The 17998-nt window shown below is 44.2% G+C and overlaps 1 protein-coding gene and 1 long non-coding RNA gene across 8 annotated transcripts in view; one reads left to right on the plus strand and one right to left on the minus strand.

The window, feature by feature from the left end:
- The window catches only part of CSAD (cysteine sulfinic acid decarboxylase), a 92956-nt gene that overhangs the window by 5816 nt on the left and 69142 nt on the right, over window positions 1–17998 (minus strand). For 5 of the 7 annotated variants that reach the window (XR_011319399.1, XM_069758778.1, XM_069758782.1 and 2 more), the window contains 3 exons: window positions 14713–14794; window positions 12020–12219; window positions 7257–7308 (listed from right to left, as the gene is read on the minus strand). Coding sequence is in view for 4 of the 7 variants with exons in the window: in XM_069758778.1 (XP_069614879.1) it covers window positions 7257–7308; window positions 12020–12219; window positions 14713–14794 (334 nt within the window). In the remaining 3 variants the exon portion in view is untranslated. Of the gene's footprint in view, window positions 1–7256; window positions 7309–9798; window positions 10695–11027; window positions 11327–12019; window positions 12220–14712; window positions 14795–17998 lie in introns of those variants that run through there. The other 2 variants (XR_011319400.1, XR_011319401.1) reach the window with 2 other exon arrangements.
- Window positions 1160–1941, plus strand: LOC138670963 (uncharacterized). The gene is made up of 3 exons (XR_011319402.1): window positions 1160–1295; window positions 1632–1722; window positions 1806–1941. It is a non-coding gene; the product is annotated as an uncharacterized lncRNA (long non-coding RNA).

Below are 17998 nucleotides of genomic sequence, written 5' to 3' on the forward strand. Positions count from 1 at the left end.
CTTCAGGCTAGTCAGCTCCTCAGGCTGTGCCGAGTTGCATAGGTAGTGTCAGGCGCAATCCACAGCTGCCTTTAGTTGTGTTTAGGATAGGTTCAGGTATTGCGGTCTACAGAGATTCCACGTCTCAGAGCTCGTTCTATTGTTTTTTGGGTTATTGTCAGATCACTGTATGTGCTCTGATTGCTGGCACACTGTGTCACTGGATTGCCTACATAACAGCGACCATGGGCATCATTACCATTAATGAAAAAAAGTTCATGTGTGTTGAGAATCCCATCATCCCTACATTTTACCTTTTACCAAAGGTACACAAAAATGCCTGCAAGCCACCTGGCAGGCCCATTGTGTCAAGCATTGGCAGCATTTGCGAACGGGCATGCACTTATATTGATTTTTTTATACAGCCCATAGCATCTTCTTTACCATCTTTTATCAAGGATAATACGGCTGACTTTATCCGTGTATGTCGGGACATCACTCTCACGGGACAGGAGTTACTTATCACATGCGATGTTGAATCGCTATACTCCAATATAAGTCATGCCCATGGCCTCGAAGCTCTGTCCTTTTTTCTAGATCGACTCAATGGTACAAATCGACTTCATGACTCTTTCATTGTGGATTTGTTAAACTTTGTCCTACATCATAATTATTTTTTATTTGATAGGACATATTACAAACAGATATCGGGCGTGGCCATGGGCGCACGGTGTGCGCCGGCCTATGCCAATATTTCTCTTGGTTGGTGGGAGGAAACGGTGGTTTTTGGCTCACAGATGTTCCGTGATCATGTTACACATTGGCATCGCTTTATAGACGATGTCTTTTTCATATGGGCTGGTTCTGAAAGCTCTTGCTTACAATTTCTCAGGGAACTTAATGATAATCCGTTCAATATTTTTCTTACTCATTCTTGTTCCCCTGATTCAGCAGTGTTTCTTGACCTTCGGATCTCCACGGAAGGAAACAGATTGGTGACAGATTTATTTCGTAAACCCACAGCCACCAACAGTCTACTTCAATATCAGAGCTTTCACCCGCAGCATACCCAGACGGGTATTCCAACAGGACAGTTCCTTCGGGTTCATCGCAACTGCACTACTGATGATAGTTTCAGGCAACAAGCCAGGGATCTTACTTTAAGGTTCCAACAGCGAGGATACCCTCGGAGGGTTATCTCTAAAGCCTTTCAGCAAGTGCAATCATCGGATCAGGCCTCTCTATTGGTATCGCATCCTCGACCACAAGACTCCACAGTCAGATTCATCACGGAATACAGTACAAACTGGAATCAGGTGAGATACATTTTGACAAAAAATTAGGATATTCTCACTTCAGACTCCCAAACTGTTGCCTGTGTTAGCTCCAGACCCTTGATGACTGCTAAGCGAGCCTCTAATTTACGTGACATACTTACTAGGAGTCACTTTTCACGACCTGTTATGAACCTAAGTCGGGGTATTCGACTTAGAGGTTCCTTTCCTTGTGGAAATTGTACCATCTGCCCCTATATGCCGCCTTCTAAAGACATCTTTCATAACCCCTCGGACAATACAGACCATAGACTTTGCCAATACATTAATTGTAAAACCAGTTTTGTGATTTATGCCATCATTTGTCCATGTCACAAGGTATATATTGGTCAGACGTCGCAGGAATTGAGGAAACGAGCCCAAAAACATCTATCTACAATTCATTTAGCTCATTCTGACCTTAAAAAGGGTAAGGTTTTAACCCCGATTGCGGCACATTATCTGAAAGTGCATGGTGGTAAATCTACTAATACTCAGTTTTTTGGTCTACAGAGGATCTTACTCAATGAAAGAGGTTGTGACCGGCATAGATGGCTATTGCAACATGAGGCCCGCTGGATCTTCCGTTTGAAGTCTATTTCACCCTCCGGTTTGAATGAAGAACTTCTCTACACTGGCTTTTTGGGTTAACTGGGTCTGTTTTAATTATCCATGATCATCTTGGTATTCAGGTCACCTAATCAGGCTCTCCTGGGTCATTATTTTTGTCCTTGCCATGTTCAAGTCAGCTCATAGGATTCCTTGGACAGCCTTTATTCATTTCTTGACATCTATCAACATTAGGGGCATCTAAAACCCCTTTATTTCGGTCCGGTATTTTTCTGGTAACATCTCGGACCTGGACATTTATCAGGCATCTGGAATATTACTTCTATGGAAGCTTTCATTGGCCTTGTACCTGTGTGGTTTCCCTACTTTGAGTTCTACGGACGAAGGTTGTTGGCGTATATCTTACTGGATGTTGGGTTCAGATCGGATGAGTTTCTGACGTCTATCAATAGTAAGGGCATTTTAAACCCCTTTGCTTCAGTCCGGTATCATTCTGACAAAGCCTCGGACCTGGACATTTATTGGGCATCTGGAATATGACTTCTATGGAAGCTCTCACTGGCCCTGTATTTATGTGGTTGCCTACTTCCAGTTCCACGGATGAAGTTTATTGGTGTATGCCTTACTACATGCCGGGATCATATTGGACTAACTTTTTTCTAATTTCTTATACATATGTATATATATATTTTGTCATATGTTTGTTTGGTCCCCTTATGGGCACCATTTATTTTTGTACAATTTTTTTTTTTTATTGGTATTGTTGTTATATTTTGTTTTCATATATATATTTTTCATATTTTTCTATTTTTTTGGGTTTCATGGTTTTTGCTTTATTGTTACTGTTAGTGTGTTTACTTCTAGTGTATAGGTACCGTAGCCTGTATATTTATATTTATTACACATCATTGGTTGTGCATTATATTATTATACATATTGCTTGTATGGATAGGCTATTGAGATGTAATATTTGTTCAACTGCTCCGTCTCTTACAGGTATCTTTCGGTATTCTTCATTTTTATTTATTTATTTTTTTATTTATTTATTTTTTCTTCTTGTTTTTCATTCATTTAGTCCCCCACCTCATACAATCCCATGCTTCTTCTTTGCTTGCATTTTATTTATGTTTTCCTTCTTTTGTGCGGCCGCACAATGCACTTACTGTGCTTTCTTTATCTCCACGCCTGCACAGTGAGTTCCCTTACTGGGGATCTCACGCGCCTGCATGCCTGTCTTAGGCAGCCTTTTTCTATCTTGCCGCTCATTCGGCTGTTCATTGTACCATGCGCACTGCATCCCAGCCTTGCTTGGCTTCTGCGCTTGCGCTTCCACCCCCCCTGTGACTTCCGGTCTTGTCCACCTGGATCGCTACACACCCGTAAGATTAGGGATCATTAATACCGCTACTTATAGTGGCTATACTCTACAGGAGAATCACTTTCCCTGACGAAGCTGCCCAGTGCAACGATACGCGTGGGATTCTCCCACACCTTCTCCTTGTTTGCCCGCAGATTCGCCAGCATTGGGGTCCTCTTTATGGCAGCCACCAGGCATGTAACTATCTTTTTGGCTCCCCTTTCATTTTTTTAAGGTGGTCATACAGCTCTGTCTGCACCTTTTGGGCTGTGCTATTTTTCAGCCATGATTGCTGCTTCTTTATTTTGTGACTGTGATCTTGTAGACCTCTCTATGCCTCTGTGCTGATTTAGCCTATATATTTTTCTGGCTTTTCTGCTTCCCCTACTATGGACATTTAGCATTAGCCACAGGGTTTCTTTCACCTAGTGAATATTTTATTTGGCTGAACTTGGCGTATGCATTGATAACTTTGGGGACGCCCATACGTTATCAGGATCTGTGTGGTTATTTTCTTATTTTCACAAGTGCTCGGCCTTTATATATTTGATTGTATTTGTATTTATGCATATTAGTGTATGAGCATTTTTTCCACATCTTGGGCTGTGACTTGTAGGTATATCATCACTCAAAGAATATGGTGTGTTCGTTTTTTGATCCTTATGGGACATGTTTTTAATGGTTTTATATTTTGTATTGCTGTGTGTCTTATAATAAAGTTGTTATTCTTTTGATACATAGGTGTGCACTTCCCATGCATTGTGTAGCACCCTAGCGAATACATTTATATATTTGTTGTGCTCCCGACACATCTCTTTATTCTGGTGCAATCCTGAATGTGGACACATACCCTTAGGCTATGTGCACACGTTCAGGATTTTTCGCGTTTTTTCTTCCGCTTTCAGCGGAAAAAGCGCTAAAAAAAGCTTAATTTTTGTGCACATGCTGCACTTTTTTCCACGAAAAAAAGGCATCGTGGTAAAAAGCGCAGCATGTTCATTAATTTTGTGGATTTTTCGCATTTTTGCCACTATATTAATGCATTGGAAAGCTCCAGAAAAAAAAAACGTGAAAAATCCGCCAAAAAAAGCTCAAAAAACACGATAAAAACGTGCAAAAAGCGCAAAAACACCGCGAGCAGATTTCCTGCAGAAAGAGTCTGGTGTTGTTCAGGCAAATTCTGCTGACATTCCTGAACGTGTGCACATAGCCTAAAATGCAGCTGAAAATTTGCATAAAAAAGGTTGAAGTACCACATAGTGTGAATATAGCCTTACAGTTCCAGCAAAGTGCATGAGATTTATAGAGATCTTACGCCTGTGCTTTTCTACTCATTAAAAAATGGCCTGCAGTGCGGGTTTCTAATCTGCAATATGTCCATTTCTCTTGTCGGTACACTGAGTTTTATGTGCAGATTTTCCCCATAGCCTTGCATTACGCTACTTTCACACTAGCGTCGTGTGGCGTACGTCACAATGCGTCGTTTTGGAGAAAAAAAGCATCCTGCAAAGTTGCCCGCAGGATGCGTTTTTTCTCCATTGACTTGCATTAGCGACGCATTGCTACGTATGGTCACACGTCGCATCCGTCGTGCAACGGATGCGTCGTGTTTTGGCGGACCGTCGGCACAAAAAAAGTTGCATATAACGTTTTTTTGTGCGTCTTGTCCGCCATTTCCGACCGCGCATGCATTGTAAAACTGCATCCGCTGCCCCCGTTGGTCATTTTTTTCGCAGTTTGCGTCGGTACGTTGGGCAGACGCATGGTAACGGCCCCGTACCGACGCTAGTGTGAAAGTAGCCTTAGTTGCAGAAACTCTTCAGGTAAAAAAATGCATATACGTTTTTAGTGTGTTTCTGCAGCGGAAACTTACCAAAATCACATGTAATCCACACATGACTATCAGTAAAGGAAGTATCAATAACAAAGCAATTTTGTAATGAAATACCAAAAGAGACAAAAAACGTAGCATTAAAAACGCACTAAAAATATATGTAATGGCAAAAAACAAGTAACTTAATTTATTTAATGATTAATGATTAAGGGCATCAAGGAAATGCATCAGTTTTAAGCCTTGTATGTCGGTTTTATGGCTTGAAAAATAAATATATTGTTTTTATCTATCCGCTGGAAGTGCCGCTCTCTTCACTCCGTTAACTTAATTTACCTAAGGTTATGTTCCCATGATGAGCTTTTTGTGAGATTTTGATGCTGCACATGTTTTGCACATATTAAGTAGCTTAGGTTACTTGCGCTTTTTTATTATGTTTTTGAGTGCGTTTTTTACATGCAGATTTTCTATATCTAATGCAAGTCTATGGAAAAAATCTGCACAGAAAAATCCACATACCCGCTAGAGAAAATGTCATATTGTGGATCTGAAAAACGCACCGCAGGTCAGTTTTTGTTGAGTAAAAGAAGGGTTTTGATGAAGAAAGGGTTGTCCAATAAGTGGACAACCCCCTTAAGCTACGTTCCCGTGTTGAGCTCTTGGTAAATTGTTTATGCTGCATATTTTTGCTGCATCAAAAACAGAGCATCTTAGGCCACGTGCACATGTTGAATATTGGGTGAGGTTTTTTACCTCCAGAATTTATTATCGAAAACCAGGAGTGGGTGATAAATACAGAAGTGGTGACGTGTTTCTATTATACTTTCACTCTCTGATTGTTCCACTCCTAGTTTTGGCTTCCAAAACTCGGAGATTTAGTTTTTCTTGCTGCAGCTGAATGATTTACATCTGCTAGCCAGCATAAGTACATGTGGGGGTTGCCTGGTTGCTAAGGAATTCCCACATGTACTTATGCTGGTTAACAGATGTAAATCATTCAGCTGCAGCAAGAAAAACTAAATCTCCGACCACTAAAAAATACTCGGAGGACCCCGAGCATGCTCGAGAAATCTCGAGTAACGAGTATATTCGCTCATCACTAAGGGTGGTTTCACACTTGCGTTTTTGTCTGCAGCGTTTTTTTTCAAAAAAACGCATGCGTTTTTTTTCCTATATTTAACATTTTGTGACGCATGCGTATTTTTACTGCATGCGTTCGTTTTCTGAAATGCTACTTGTAGTATTTTTAGAAGCGTTTTTTGGACCAAAAAAAAACGCATGCGTTTTCATGCGTTTTTTTTGGGTCAAAAAATACATTGGAGTCAATGGGGACGCATGCGTTTTTTGGTGCATGCGTTTTTTGCGGTAAAAAACGCATGCTTTTTTTATTAAAAAAGCAGAAAACACACTGATATGCCACCCCCCAACATAAAGGTGATAAAGGGAACCTAACCCTACCCCTAACCCTAACCCTACCCCTAACCCTAAGGGATCCTATCCCTAACCCTACCCCTAACCCTAACCCTAAGGGATCCTATCCCTAACCCTACCCTTTTAGGGTTAGGGTTATGATCCCTACCCCTAACCCTAACCCTAACTATTTCTGTTTATAGTGGGTTTTTTACTTTATTTTGATGATTGGCAGCTCTCACACATTTCTCAGCATGCGTTTAAAAAACGCAAACGCATGTAAAAACGCATGTAAACGCGTCAAAACGCCGCGTTTTTTTCACCACATGCAAAAACGCATGCGTCAAAAAAACGCAGCGTTTGCACGCGTTTACATGCGTTTTTTCACCATGCTTTTTTTGCGTTTTTTACCGCAAAAACGCACCCCAAAAAACGCCAATGTGAAACCAGCCTAATGCTGAGATTTCTGTGCGGATTTTCCCCATAGACCTGCATTCGATACAGAAAATCTTCAGGTAAAAAAAAAGCAAATTCATTTTTAGTGCATTTCCGTGGTGGAAACGCATCAAAAACTCATGTAATCCGCACTCAAGTTAATAGGTGACATGGTGACATGCAAATGTAATGCTTGACTTTTGCATACGTTGAAGATAAACATTTTAACTCCTTTTTTAATAAGCGTGAAGAAAAAAAGCTTTTAGGCTCGGATTCATCAGGAGTGGTGTTTCACTGGCTCTGATTTATCAAGCAAAATTGCAAGAAGCGATAAGACATGTACAACCTTCACAAATCCTACCTCCATAACCAAACGGAAACCTTCCCTTTTCTTCATTTCCTCAGCCAAATACCTAAAGACAAGGATATAATGTTTTAATCAGGGTTAAAGGTGGGTATCTTCAATTTGTAAACTGTGAAAATCAGACATTAAAAGATTTAAAAAAATCAGTTTGGGTTCACACATTGCAGTGCGTTTTTGTTTTTTTTTTGCCACTACTGTACCAAAAATGCTCAATTTTGCTGATATTCTACTGTGATTGTGGAGAAAAACAAAGTAGGAACACAGTCTAATGACGGGGTCACACTAGAGAGTAATACGGACGTATGAGAGGCGCAAAAACAACGCATTGCACACGGACCAATGTTTTTCTATGGGGCAGCTCCTATCTGCCGTATATTTGTCTGCCGTATTTTACGGGCTGAGAAAATCACAGCATGCTGCGTTTATCAGCGTATTGTGCAAAAAATCCACCAATGAAAGTCTATGGGCGTGCGAAAAATACAGATTGCACACGGACCATGCGTGTGACTTGCGAGAAATACGCAAGACTTTTGCAGGTGACAGGAAAAGTGCCTAGCCCTCAATCAGGAAGCTTAGACATGCTAATTAGCTGAAAAAGCCAGACAGACATCCCGGAAGTCTGCCGCACGCCTCCACGTTGTCTCATACATGATGGCTTCTATTATAAATGTGGATATGCTGCTGGTCCTGGTCCAAGAAAGGCCAGAAATATGGGATCAAAGGGATGCCCATTACTCAAACCGGGCAAGAAAAGAGGCTGCTTGGAGGAGCGTGTGTGGCCTCCTTTTCCCTGATTATGAACCGCGGCCACGTGAGGGCCTGAGGCAAATAAGTAAGTTCACTCATGTTTCGCTATTAATATCCTAAACTGCAGTAACTAGCAGATTTTCACACTATCCCCTTAAATCCTATTGTGCTATTTGCATGTTTATTATTATTACTGAAGTTTTTTTGTTAGAAATGCAGCTAACTAGGCCACATTAATATGTGAAAACACTGACACCTTGTTGTACCACTCTGTGCACAATGGCCTTATACATTATTTTCTTCTCTGTCATTGCAGTGGAAGATGGCGCAGCATTCGGGACCAGTACCGCAGAGAAAGGCAGCAGCGGGCCAGGAGTGGGGCAGCTGTTCCTTCAAAAACAAAATATATCTATTTTGATAGGCTCTCCTTTCTGGAACCCAGTATGGATCTGAGACCATAAGTACAAACCTCACAACACATTACACATATGTTTTGAATGGTCATATATTACATGTGATTTAGTTATTCTCATATTTTCCTAACAGAACTCAGTCCACAAAACATATGGATAGGGAGACCGACTCAGACTTGGAGGCTGTCATTGATGTGGTCGTGGAAGGGGAAGAGGTGGCTGGCCCATCTTCGGATCCTTCCAGGTCCATCTCTCCTGGTCTATCCTCTGCTGCACCCCAAGCTCCGGCAACAACAGGGCCAGATGCTGCACCACGACCCACAGCAGCACCAGCACCAATAAGCCAGGATGATCCTGGGAACAGCAGTAGCCCTACTGTCCCACTGGAGACCTTCCCACAGTCTGCTGTGACTTCACGCCATGGCCGCAGAAGGAGAGAGCTTATGGAAAGTAGGAGGCATGTGGACACTGGTGTCCTAAATTATCTGGCCAGGGCTGATCAGGATGAGGGTGAGGAGGCCTATTCGCGGAGCCTGGCCCGGTACCTCCGTCCCCTAGCCCGTGAAGTGAGGCTAAGTGTGAGAGGGTGCATTCAAATCCTTCTTGATGCATGCACCCCCCCAAATAGCCCGTATGAGTTATTTGAATACATTGAGAGGTGGCAGCTGTCACCATGTAACCTCATGCGTCTTCAAACAACTCAACAAGTGCATTCTCAAGAGGGATCTGAAGCACCTCCTCCACGTGTGCCTACACCTCACCAAATGCCATCCTACCAGCAACCTTCCCAATATGGCCACTTGTACAGACCCAGTGCTGGAGGCTGTTCCCAACCTGGGTTTGGACGACCTGGCCATATGGGGGCGGGGGGGTATGAGTCATGTGACTATTACCATCCTTTTGAGGCCCATAGTCTAAACCCTTATGGCCAATCCACAACTGGCTAATACAAGCAAGCACAGTATTTGGAGCAGGGCCAACAGAGTTTACCTACACAGGGTGAAGGACAATTGGCCCAACAAAAGCCAAAAGAGCAGCAACCCGGACTGCCGCCATCACCTCCACCAACTTATCGGAATCTGTAAAAAAAAACCTGTATTCTTGTTGCAAATTTTGTGGTAAAACCACAGATTTGATATTCTGCTGTGATAGCACTTGGTTTGTTTTTATTTTTACTTTTGTTATGCCAAGTTTAAATGGCCACAAAAGCCATTTGATATTAATATGGTGTTCTAAAAAAATTATTTGGCTTTTGCTAAATTTAAAAAAAATTGTCAAAAGCCAATTTACGGTAAGTTTGTTGTACCAATCATCAATACACCATACACAATTAATATATTCTCAACCATCTCTTAAATAAGTCAATTCAACACACACAGTTAAGTAACATCATTTTATCTTTTTAGATGTAAATATATATAAATGAACACATCACAACATAGAGACAGCATTATCTTGCCAGGGAGTAGCACCCTGAGGTGAAAGAAAATAATTGGTAAAAATATCTCGAAATTTGAGTCCAGAAAGGGGACGACGCTGAGGAAGGCCATGTGGTGTAGGCCTAGCCACATTGGGCAACATGCCTTCAGCACTATCAGCTGAGGAGCACTCATGTAGTCTGGTGAAGTTATGTAAAACTACACAAGCTTTAATAACTTCATTGACGTTTGCTTCACTCAACTGAATTGCAGACTGGAGGACCTGCCATTTGGCACAAAGAATGCCAAAGGCGCAATCCACTAGTCGCCGTGCCCGTGATAAGCACAAATTAAAGATCCGCCGCCGGTGGTCCAGGTTTCGACAGGGATATGGCCTCAAGACATGCCTTGTCAACTGAAAGGCCTCATCTGCCACAAGGACATATGGCACAGCTTCTACATTGGAGCCTGGGAGTTGACGTGGTGGTGGTAGGTCCAACTGGTTATCGCACAGCCGCCGACCCATAATGGAAGAATTGAAGACTCTAGAGTCTCCAGTTCTCCCATAGGCCCCAATATCTACAATTATAAACCTGTAGTGACTGTCAACAACAGCTAACAGCACTACAGAGAAAAACTGCTTATAATTGTAGAATTGGGACCCTGAGTTCGGCGGCTTACACAATCGGATATGTTCCCCATCAAGGGCTCCAATACACTGTGTGAAATCACAATTGTCCTGAAATCCACTTGCTATCTTCACCCAATCATCCATTTTGGGCACAGGCATCACCAGTTCGTGTAGTCTGGACCAAATTTCCTCACACGTAGCACGCACTATGCCGGAGATAGTGGACCTCCCAATTAAAAATTCCAGATGGAGGCCAGCATTCGATATTCCAGTTCACAGGAAGCAGAAAGCAGACAAAAATATCAATTATTACCAATGATATAATGCTTGTGAAAATTCATAGTCAACACAAGTAATGTTTGGATATAAAAAGCCAGGATACCACTGCACCTTCAAAAATATACACTGGCTATAGACATTTAACATTAACTACATATTTTGTTATAGTTTTGCAATATAATATTAATCAATTTAATTCAGCTTATAGGACACGTAAAAAACACATTTAGATTATAAAAACATCATCAACATAGAGTATGTGAGGTTGGTGAATACATACCGTAAAGTAAGGAGAAGATGCTCCTCTGCGGATATGCATTTCCACATCCTGGAGTTCTGATATGTAATGCCTGGTCGTACTGTCTCCAACAAAATATCAAATGTGGATATGCTCATGCGACAGTACTGGTGAAATTTGTTGGGATGTGTCCGCAGAGATGTATATAGCCGGTGAAAATGGTCTTTAGTGGGGCGTTGCCTCAAAAGCGGATGTACCCACATTCTTCTCCTCCGCGGATCCACTATCACTGGGTATGGCTGGCCAAAGCGACGTGACAACACCCAGTTATATAACACCCGCTGAGTTGGGGTAAAATGCAGAAGGTCAGACATGTTGCCAAAGAACCACCAACACACCAACAGAAGCACAGCAACAAAATGGCCAGATTGGAGGGTGCCACCTGTTGTAGAGGCCTTACATAAGGTTGTTGATGATGATTTAAATTAATTTCAGCTCTGAAAACCATTAAATGTCCATTTTATAAGGTTGCGAAAAGAAACGCAGTACGGATGCCATACGGATTACATATGCAGGATTACATGCGCAAAATACAGTACGCTGCCACACCTTGCCAACGGATTCCATATGGAACACTGTTTAGGGAAAATTTCTGTGTATTGCGCCCATAAAAAACTGACCGTATTTTATTACACTAAGTGTGACGCCGGCCTTATTCTGTGGAAGTCTTTAGCTTGTAGGTATTTTTGTTAAAAGCAAGGCTGTGTATTTGCATCAAATATTTTCTGATGTGTCCATTTTGAAGGTAATAAAGAGAACTGTTGTGCACCCAATTAATTTGGCATGGCCTTACTTTCTAGGGGCACAATGATCAGGTGTGTTGAAAGCCATTGTTCCGCTTCATTTTTACCCATGGCTTATCAATTCTCCTCCAATATGCCCAATACAAATTACAGAGTCGTCCGATCCTGCCTATATTGGCCGGTGTGTCTGACTTCTATATGGTTACCATTATGTGTGGTAGGACATTGTACCTTGTCTGGTCCAGCACTCCGTCCACTCTTCCCTCCAGACCCTTGGATCCAAGCGCCTTCCACATTAGCCAGAGTTTCAGGCAGTCCACTCGGCGACCACATTGGATTGATTTATCGCCTGTGTCATATTTTAGATCGTAAAATTTGTCTGTCTGGAACAGGTAGGTGGCTTTAGCCGCATGACATTGTTCTAATATTTGCTGTAAAGAAAGGCAGACAGTTAGTTACACAAAGTGACATGCACTATGCTATAACATAGGCGGCAGCATGCCCTGTCCAAGAATGGCCAATATATATTTTTTGGCATGTGTATTGGGGCAGCTTCACTGTCCGTCAGAGAAAACAAGGCTGGGCATGTTAGATTCCCAAAAATCTATTTTTTTCTTCACCAAGGAATTGAGGGCAACTTAAAGGGAACCTGTCACCCCGTTTTTTGAGATTGAGCTATAAATACTGTTAAATAGGGCCTGCGCTGTGTGTTCCTATAGTGTATGTAGTGTACCCCGATTCCCCATGTATGCTGAGAAATAACTTACCAAAGTCGCCGTTTTCGCCTGTCAATCAGGCTGGTCAGGTCGGGAGGGCGTGGTGACATCGCTGGTTCTTCCTCAGCTTTACGTTGGTGGCGTAGTGGCGTAGTGGTGAAGACACAGCGCGCGATCTGCGCTGTCATCCCTTTCGTCGGTGGGGGCGGCCATCTTCCTGGGGCCGCGCGTGCGCAGATCGAGTGCTCTGCTGCACGGGGCTTCAGGAAAATGGCCGCGGGATGCCGCGCGTGCGCATTAGAGATCGCGGCGGCCATTTTCCCAAAGCCGAGATGCAAACTCGGCTTTGGGAAAATGGCCGCCGCGATCTCTAATGCGCACGCGCGGCATCCCGCGGCCATTTTCCTGAAGCCCCGTGCAGCAGAGCACTCGATCTGCGCACGCGCGGCCCCAGGAAGATGGCCGCCCCCACCGACGAAAGGGATGACAGCGCAGATCGCGCGCTGCTTGTTCACCACTACGCCACTACGCCACCAACGTAAAGCTGAGGAAGAACCAGCGATGTCACCACGCCCTCCCGACCTGACCAGCCTGATTGACAGGCGAAAACGGCGACTTTGGTAAGTTATTTCTCAGCATACATGGGGAATCGGGGTACACTACATACACTATAGGAACACACAGCGCAGGCCCTATTTAACAGTATTTATAGCTCAATCTCAAAAAACGGGGTGACAGGTTCCCTTTAAAGGGGAACCTGTAAGGGAATTAATGCTGCCCAAACCACACCACAGGCACATGAATCAGAGCCAGGCTGCATGGTCGCATGAACCTCTTCATCTCCAGCATTTTTTTTCTGTCATTTTTGTTTTTTCCTCCCCTTTTTCCAAGAGCTATAACTTTTATTTTTCCATCCACATGAAGGATTGTTTTTTTTGCGGGACGAGATGCGACAAGAGTCACACTTTTTAATGCTTGAAATTATGATGTAGTGAATCGAATTAAATATACCTACACTAGTTACCCCATGCTGTGTTTTTTTTTAATCATCCAGGTCAACTAGTGAGATCAGTGGCTACAAAAGTACAGTATGATGTTAAAGCATCATTTAATCTGTTCAAAGTAACATTATTCACTTGTCTGTACTACGATTCCATGTTGTACAGAGCTGTAATAGAAGTGTGTGATACATCTGTAACATATATATATGGCAAGGTGCTAGAGGGGAGATACGTTTCACTGAGGCTATGTTACGGGACTACCGCGACAGAGAGGTTCCAGAGAACCGCAGCGCTCTGGGCCTCGTTCACACACAGTGAACAGAAGCTCTTCTCCTGTGTTCTGACCTGGCTGCTTTGTGCCAGCAGTGCAGGAGTTAACCTTATTGCTGAGTTGCTGAGAGCTGGGTCTCTCAGCTGAAGTGGATTTTGTAATCTCATCCTCTATATAGACTCAGCCCTGACCACAGCTATTGTCAGTGATCAGTTCAGCTGCCTGGCTTGGAGAGTGTGAAGGAGCGTAGAGCTGCAGTTTGGAGGTTTATTTACAGAAATTGGTGTCTGCTGTTTTGGTTGCATGTTAAACCTGTTTTCCTTCCTAGTGTATTCCTTCTCTTCCCTTCTGTGTTTCCTCTGTGGTTGTGTGAGCATTTGGTGAGTTTGAGACTTTTAGTTACCTTGTCTGTATACCCTGTTAGTTGTTGTATTTATACACTGGTGCAGTCCAACTCCCTTGGGGGGAGAGGGGGCCACTGATAGGGCCTGCACAGGAGATAGGGATACGCTGGCGGCTCAGGCCTCCTAACCATCATAGGTACCCCTGAGATAAGGGAAAGCCAGGGCCCCATTATAGTGGCAGGGACAGGTGCGGGTCCCAGTACGCCATCCTGCCCCTTTATCGCCGTTAACGGTGTGACAAGCTATTGGCTTCAGTGATTTGAAACCCAGAAGTTTGCTCCAGCACACTATGTCCACCTTATCTCCACCCCAGGATGTGGTCTGGGTTTTTAAATAGTTGGCTTCCAGAGGCTGCAGTGCTAGGTGTCCTAACAAGGAAGCTGAACCTGTATATGTTGGTTTTCCTGAGTAGGCGGATCCCCGCAACCACAAGGACTATGCTGTATGTTTTGCTTTTGAATTTCCTTAGGCCAGGAAGGCCTTGTTTTATTTTGATAATATCTCCTTTTCTGCAGATTAGAAATATACTCACAGTTGTGTCCCGTAGGAGAAATGCAGAACATTGCAAGCCAACACCTAATAATTTGTGAGGATTCCATGTCACAGAATCTGCCCTGAAAGAAATAAAATTATGTAGAATTGGGATATAATGTTTAAAGAGGTTGTCTGTTTTCATAAAAATATTTGCCAAAGGCTTGATTTGCTTTAACCCCTTAACACCCACTATGCACCTTTTAACGGCGACAGTTAAGGGTACTTATTCCTCAACCCAACATTTTAATGGCACTGAGAAATAAGGGTATAGCGCCACCCAGCGTCAGCAAATCTCCTGGGTCTCAGCCACCGGGGGTGGTGGCTGAGACCCCGGAGAACATGATAAGGGACAGTTTTTACGGTCTCCTGTCATGTGATCACAGTTATTGCGATCACAAAGAAAAGGTCTGATTTATAATTAATTTCTCTCTCCTCTGATATGTTGTAACATATCAGAGAAGAGAGAAATTGGGTCACCGAGCTTCCCTGATACCACTGCCATCCCCGGACCCTCCAGATCTGTCCCCCCGCCCTCTTCGTGATCTTTCTAGAAAAAAATGGCAGCTGCATTCGCAGTGCGCCCGCCGAGATCTGACGGACAGTATCTGGCAACAATATGGAATTTTTCCTATTGGTTCCTTTTGACCACTGTGATAGACCCTATCACAGTGATCAAAATAAAAAAATAGTCAATCAAATTCCCCTTTATTATTCCCTTAGTTAGATAAAAATTATAAAATTACATTTTAAAAATGTTTTCCATTCTTTGCAGTTGTGGTTAGAGTTGTGTTAGGGTTAGGTTTGTGTAAGAGTTAGGGTTGGGGAAAGGGATTGGAGAATTTTCAAAAGTAAAAAAAAAAACGATGACTATGTGACAGCTACTGTAGTGTTGAGCGCAAGTGTTTACTACTCGAGTTTGCATCAGGTGCTTGGGATCCCCACATGTTTGTTTTTGGGTGGGGGTGACTCAAGCATGTCACTCGAGCACCCGCGATATTAGGTGCGCACCCGAGGCAAACTGGAGTAGCAACCACTTGCACTCAACACTAATGACAACATATTCAATATAACAAGTTAGTATTATAAAATTCTGTGTAGTTAAAAATCCTCACTATACCCCTGGATAAAATTTTTGAAGGGTGTAGTTTACAAAATGCTGCCACTTGTTTAGGCATATCAGGGGCTCTCCAAACACGACATGGCATCCGCTATCTGATGCCCTGCAGGTGATTATTATGAAAGATCTTTCTCTTCGCTTTCAGGTGGGGTTGGGTGCATACACACAGCATTATAGAATGCTGTATGTCACGCTCGCGCCCTGACTGGTGGGCGTGAGCTCGGGGGGTTTGTGGCCCCACTGTGCCACAAACCAGACTTCCCTGGAAGGGGCGTGACTATGACAGCTGCCTGGGTTTTCACTGGAGCCTCTGATGGTGAGGACAGGCTTGTGCAGCAGGCAGCTGCCAGGTGCTACTCCAGGGTGGTGTCTGGCTGTGGCTGCTGATCCCACTTGGGAGACAGGAACACCTGGATTGGTGCGGGCATTAGGCAGGACTGGCAGAAGAGCACGGCTGGAACACAGACGAGTAGGCTGGCACGGCTGAGACAGGGCTGGCAGAGACACGGCAGAGAACACAGGGCTGGCAGAGACACGGCAGGAAACAGGACTGGCTAGGACAGCAGGAACACAGGACTGGAAGGCAGGGCAGGAAAGGCAGGACTGGCAGGAACACAGGATTGGGAGGCACTGAAGAGAACACAGGACTGGAAGGCAGGGCAGGACTGGCAGGAACACAGGATACACAGGACGGGTTGATGTGGTGTATGAATCAGGCTGCACTCTGATGACACCCGAGTGCAGTCCTATTGTGAATGTGATGAAGGAACAGGTAGGGACCTGTACACACAGAAGATGCAGGTACGGAAACAAGCCAGAAGGAAAGGAGAATGAAGGAACAGGTAGGGACCTGTTCACACAGGAGGACCAAGTAACAAGTAGAAGGTGGAACTAAGAGAAGAGAAGGAGAAGGCAGAGCCAAGGACGGAGCCGCAAGAGGCGGAGCCAAGAGCGGAGATGCTGGAGGCGGAGCCAAGAGCGGAGATACTGGAGGCGGAGCCAAGAGCGGAGATGCTGGAGGCGGAGCCAAGAGCGGAGATGCTGGAGGCGGAGCCAATAGCGGTGACGCTGGAGGCGGAGCCAAGAGCGGAGACGCTGGAGGCGGAGCCAAGAGCAGAGACGGAGCCAAGTGCAGAAACACAGGAGGCAGAGCCAGATAGTACCGCAAAGAGCGGGGCCAGATAGAACCGCAAAGAGCGGAGCCACAGAGCAAAGCCAGAGAGTGCAAAGCAAGGTCTGAGTGCAGAGCCGCAAGAGTGCGGAGTGAAAGCAGACAGAAAACACAAGGAAAGAAAGCAGGGAAGAAAGCCACAGACAAGGAGACCGAGAAAAGACAAAGTACAGACAAGGCAATAGAACAAGACACAGGGACCAGGATATTCTGCCTCCTGGAGGGCGGACTACAAGATCAAGGCAATAGCACAGAGAAAAGCTCAGAGGGAATAACTCAGAGCAAGGCCAGGCAAACTCAGCAGCTAAACACTAACTGAGCTAACACATTGCACAGGCCCAGAGCACAGGGTGGAGCTGCACTATATACAGGAGGCCTCTTGGTAATTGGTCATGAACTGATTGGACAGATGCACCTGATTCCTATAAGAACCAGAGAGTTCAGGCGCCGGCCCCCTATACACATAGCCATGAAGCATGTACAGAGCAGAGACACAGAACATGGAGCTGGCATTAAAGAGAAAGCACATCATGGCCTGGAGCAGTGGGTAAGATTGTGTGAGAGATGTGAGGCCATGCTGTGATGCCAGCAGAGTTGTTACAGTACCCTCCCCCCCCCTTTACGGCCCCTCCTCTTCAAGCCCGCCAGAACAACCTGTAGAAGAAGGATAGGAGGACACATAGTCATAGCCATCACAACATTCCTCTCGTAGAATGAGGTATTTGAGACATTAAAGATCTCAGGATGCACAGTCTCTTTGAGTCCAGTAAGATCAGCATCCCACTCAGAAGACACAAGGGACAGGACTTCTTTCACCTGGTCAACAGGAGGCAGGGACTTGGAAGCTTGTGATTTGACCACAACATAGTCTGATTCTTTGGACACTGAAGACACCTTCACTGGATCCAACTTAAGTCCATCATCACAAGAAAATTGGACCTCCTCCTTTGGACCGGTGGGAAGCAGAGATGAGAACACTTCAGTCTTGGGATCTTC

This window comes from Ranitomeya imitator, chromosome 3, assembly GCF_032444005.1.
Source record: "Ranitomeya imitator isolate aRanImi1 chromosome 3, aRanImi1.pri, whole genome shotgun sequence".
Lineage (NCBI taxonomy): Eukaryota > Metazoa > Chordata > Amphibia > Anura > Dendrobatidae > Ranitomeya > Ranitomeya imitator.